The 4,357-nt window shown below is 33.2% G+C and overlaps 1 protein-coding gene across 1 annotated transcript in view; it reads left to right on the forward strand.

Moving 5' to 3' along the window:
- The window catches only part of PRKCI (protein kinase C, iota), a 94,389-nt gene that overhangs the window by 41,896 nt on the left and 48,136 nt on the right, over nt 1-4,357 (forward strand). The window contains exons 7-8 of the mRNA XM_012640166.1: nt 2,951-3,005; nt 4,087-4,145. Of these exons, the coding sequence (XP_012495620.1) occupies nt 2,951-3,005; nt 4,087-4,145 (114 nt within the window). The remainder of the gene's footprint in view (nt 1-2,950; nt 3,006-4,086; nt 4,146-4,357) is intronic.

The following is a 4,357-nucleotide window of genomic DNA, read 5'->3' on the forward strand; positions in this document are numbered from 1 at the left end:
AAAAAAAAAAAAAAAAGCAAAAAAACATGCTTGATAACATTACTGGAACAGAGGGCTTAAATAGGAAGGTGTGAAGGAATTATAGGACAAGAAAGTTGTTACAGAGTATTGGTAGGAACACTTTACATTCCAGTTAACATATTGTGAACTTTGGAACTTTTGAAATACCTATGGTAATATTTGTTTGTAGGATATAGTTAACTTCTTTGTTTGACCTGCTATGAAATCCTCTGGTCTAAATTAGGAAGATGTAGGGAGAATCATTTAAGAGATTTTTTTTCCCTCTTGTTTAATCTAAACTTATTAGTTTATAGCTCTCATTATTCTAGCATCTATCTTAAGCAGATAACCAGGTAAAAAGAGTTAAGTGTTTGCTGTTTAAAGTGTGAGATTACTGGAGAGAAAAGTATTTAAAATTTTTATTTTTCACTTTCTATTTTAAGTATGTAATTAAAACATATTCATTATAGAAAAAATAGGGAATACAGATCAATAAAGAAAAAAATTAAATGGAAATTCTCATAAATTCTACCATCTAGAGGTAATTGTCATTTGGTGTATATCCCTCTGCAACTTTTTCTATGCAAATTTATGTGCATAAACATTTTAAATTTTTCTGTATGGAAAAAATTTCAACATATAAGAGTGGGTGAAGCAGTATAGTGAACTTCCATGTACCAGTCACCCAGTTCCAACAGTTTTCAACTCAGGACCAATCTTGTTTTCATCTATACTCCCACCCACTTAACCTCCCTTCACCCTACCTTATTTTGAAACAAATCTCAGACAGATTTCAGTATGTACCTCTAAAACAGCGGTCCCCAACCTATTTGGCACCAGGTACTGGTTTCATAGAAGACAATTTTTCCACGGGATTGGAGGGCGGATGGTTGGAGCAGGAGCTCAGGCAGAGCTGCTGTGAATACAGATGAAGCTTTGCTCGCCACTGCTCACCTCCTGCAGTGTGCCCCCTCCATGGGGTTAAAAATTTCAGTTGTCCCATAAATGTTGTAATTTTGTTTTTATAATTTTATAGTTTTATCCTGATTATGCATCAGGATTTAAATGAAGTCCACGTTTGCAATTGATTGATGTCTCTTAGATATTTTTTAGTTTACTGGTTCCTCCTCCATCTCTCTCTCTCCCCCTCCCTCCCTCCTTTTTTTCCTTAAAATTTGATTATAGAAGAAACAGTTGTTTGTCATTTAAAGTGTTGCAGAATTTTCCTCATTACTTCTCTATTGCTGTGTTCCTCATGTTACTCTGTCTTCTTTGTTTCCTTTATATTATATAGTAGCTGGATCTAGAGGTTTGATTAGATTCTGGGGATTTGTTTTGTTTTGTTTTTTTAAGACAGAGTCTCACTCTGTCGCTGGGGCTAGAATGCAGTGGCATCATCATAGCTCACTGCAACCTCAAACTCCTGGGCTCAAGGGATCCTGCTACCTCACCCTCCTGAGTAGCTGGAAGTACAGGTGTGCATCACCACGCCTGGCTAATTTTTACTATTTCTAGTAGAGACAGGTCTCACTTGCTCAGGCTGGTCTTGAACTCTTGACCTCAAGTGATCCTCCTGTTTCAGCCTCCCGGAGTGCTAGGATTACAGTCGTGAACCACCAAGCAGACTAGGTTCTGGTTTTGTTTTTGTTTGTTTGTGGGTGGTTTTGAGACTACTTTGTAGAAGGTTGAGTGTTTATCCATCAGAAGGCACATATGTTTGGATGTGTCTTTCTTTTACATATTTTTAACAAAAGTGAGATTATATGCATACTGTTTTCTAACCCTTTTTTCCTCACTGAACAATTTATTTTGGTCATCTTTCTATATCTATCTATCTATCTATATCTCCTCATCACTTTTAATGTAATAGTTTGTTATATGTCTATAGTGTAATTTATTTCTGTTCCTTGTGATTGAACATTTGAGTTGTTTTCTAAAGAAGAAAATCGTAATGAACTTCCTCGTAAATATATTATTTCCTTAAGGTTCCAGAAGTAGAATTACTGGGTTAAAAGATATGCTTTTTTTAAAAGATCTGGATGCATCTTTCTAAATTGTCCTTTATAATGGTTATACCATTATACAGGAGGCTACAATTACAGTCATAATTTATCCAGGTTACTGTTGATATTTTTATGTATTCTTAGGCGAGGGAATGATTTGTGTGTTCATACATGTACAAGGAAAGAGGGACAGGGTTAGTGATTATGTTGCCATTTTACGATAGGGGTTAAATGCATTTAAAAATCCATAAGCTTACTTATAAGCCTATCTTGAAGACAGTCTTAACATTATAACTTTATAAACAATGATTTTTTTCAAGTTTACTTTTTCCTGCTATTTAATAGTATTCATTAAACTTGGATCCAAGATTAATGAATTAGTAACAACTTTGGTTTGAATTAGCATTATTCCTAAAATTATTGGCAGTTAGTTGGTCAAGTCAGTTTCTAGGAGGTATTTCTTTTCCTTTTTGGGGCCACTAACACCTTTGAGAATTTGCAGAAAAATGGAAAAGTCACTAAATTTTACATGTAATTTTAAGGGTTTTATAGACATCCTAAAGTATGTCTCCCAGCTACAGAGCTCATATTCTAGACTTCTTTTGCCAGAGATTTAAAGTGGAGCTTGAAGGAATAAGTAGTATAGAAGAGAAACAAATCAGAGTATATAGGAGTTTAATTTGATTTCTAATTAGTGGTCTGAAGTTAGTTTGTGTCTGCTTCTGTAAAATATGACTAACATTATTTCATTCACAGGAATATTGTATGGTTTCATAAAATAAAATTAAAAGTAAAATATAGTAACATAATTCTCACTAAGTTATATTCTTTCAAAATTACATATTGGTATGCTGTGTCTCGTTGAAATAATGTTGTTTTTGGACTAACAGAGGTATTGGGATTTAAAAAGAATTACTAAATTACTGTATCTTCTGAAATGTTTGTAGGAACCAATGATGCCCATGGATCAGTCATCCATGCATTCAGACCATGCACAGACAGGTAAGAATGATGCTGACATGAATCATTGTTCATTAACAAAAAAGCATTTAAATATTTCTTTAGGTGACTCTTACCTAAGTGTAAAAACATTTTTGTTCTTCGCAAATAAAAGTAGGTAAGAATATTTTCAGGTACTAAAGTCAGTCACAATACTTAACATACACATTTGGCATTTTAAAAAGACAACTATGTAAACTACAACAAATGACTATTTTTTCTAGTTCAGATACATTTCTTTGAGATCCTTTAAATTCAGCAAACTCAGTTTTTTTCCATAATGAAAAAATATGAAGCTGATTTTGTGAGCCATGTTGTGTTCAAGTGACCTATTTTTAGTAAAAGCTTTAATATCAGAAGTAGAAATTATATAAAAGATATTGAGATGCAGCATAGGAAATTCCAGAAAGATGATGTGAGTTCAGTGTTACATAGGTGCAAAATCCTAAACACATACCTGGGAAAATTTGGAGAACAATGAAAGAGGTAGAGCAGCCTGATCTCCTCTGAACTGAATCGAGAAAGGGAAGACAAGGGAGTTTTTTCTGGAAAGACAGAATGGAATCTCTTGGTCATGGAAGAAGCTGGCTATATGAAATATAGGTTTCACCCCTCCCGCCCCAAGTAGCTTTAAGAAATAGAAGTCACATCCTTGTCAGTTCTTTATTTAACCTATGTAGCAGTCAGGAAAATTTTAAGTATGAAGGGTGTGAGAAGTGCAAACCATAGGCCCTCTGTCTCTATGCCTCAGTCATAGAGTCATCCTTATAGAGGGAAGTGTTTCATTAATTTGTAAAGGAGAGAGATGTTTTTAAAAATAGCAGAAATATTTGTTAAAAGTAGTACTTGGCTACTGGGTTGTTCTCTTTATCCTCACTAAAGATTAGGATTTTGCTATTATATGTACATACAATTTGTTACTAGTAGGACAGGTATTCACTTTTAAATAATGAAAACTTATTCAGAAGTAAAAACTAAAAAAAGAAAATCAAGAGAAAATTTTTATGTCAAACTCATTAATAGATGCTATGTTTTTCCTCTCCCACCCTTTTCTTTTTTTTCATGTTTGGGATTGGGTTTTTAGTAATTCCGTATAATCCTTCAAGTCATGAGAGTTTGGATCAAGTTGGTGAAGAGAAGGAGGTAAGGTAATTTGTTTTATTGTATGTTACATCATTAGCTTTTTTAATAAGACTCAACAGTTTAAAATATGACACATTAACCTGCTTAGATTTTAGATCATAATGGTAAAATACAGGAATGATTTTTAATGATTCCAGAGTATTATTTAATTTAAATTAGGAAAAAATTTGGTAGGATGACTTATTTTCATTTTAAAATAGGTTAATCTAAAA

This window comes from Propithecus coquereli, unplaced genomic scaffold (assembly GCF_000956105.1).
Source record: "Propithecus coquereli isolate 6110/MARCELLA unplaced genomic scaffold, Pcoq_1.0 Scaffold15, whole genome shotgun sequence".
In the NCBI taxonomy this organism is placed as follows: domain Eukaryota; kingdom Metazoa; phylum Chordata; class Mammalia; order Primates; family Indriidae; genus Propithecus; species Propithecus coquereli.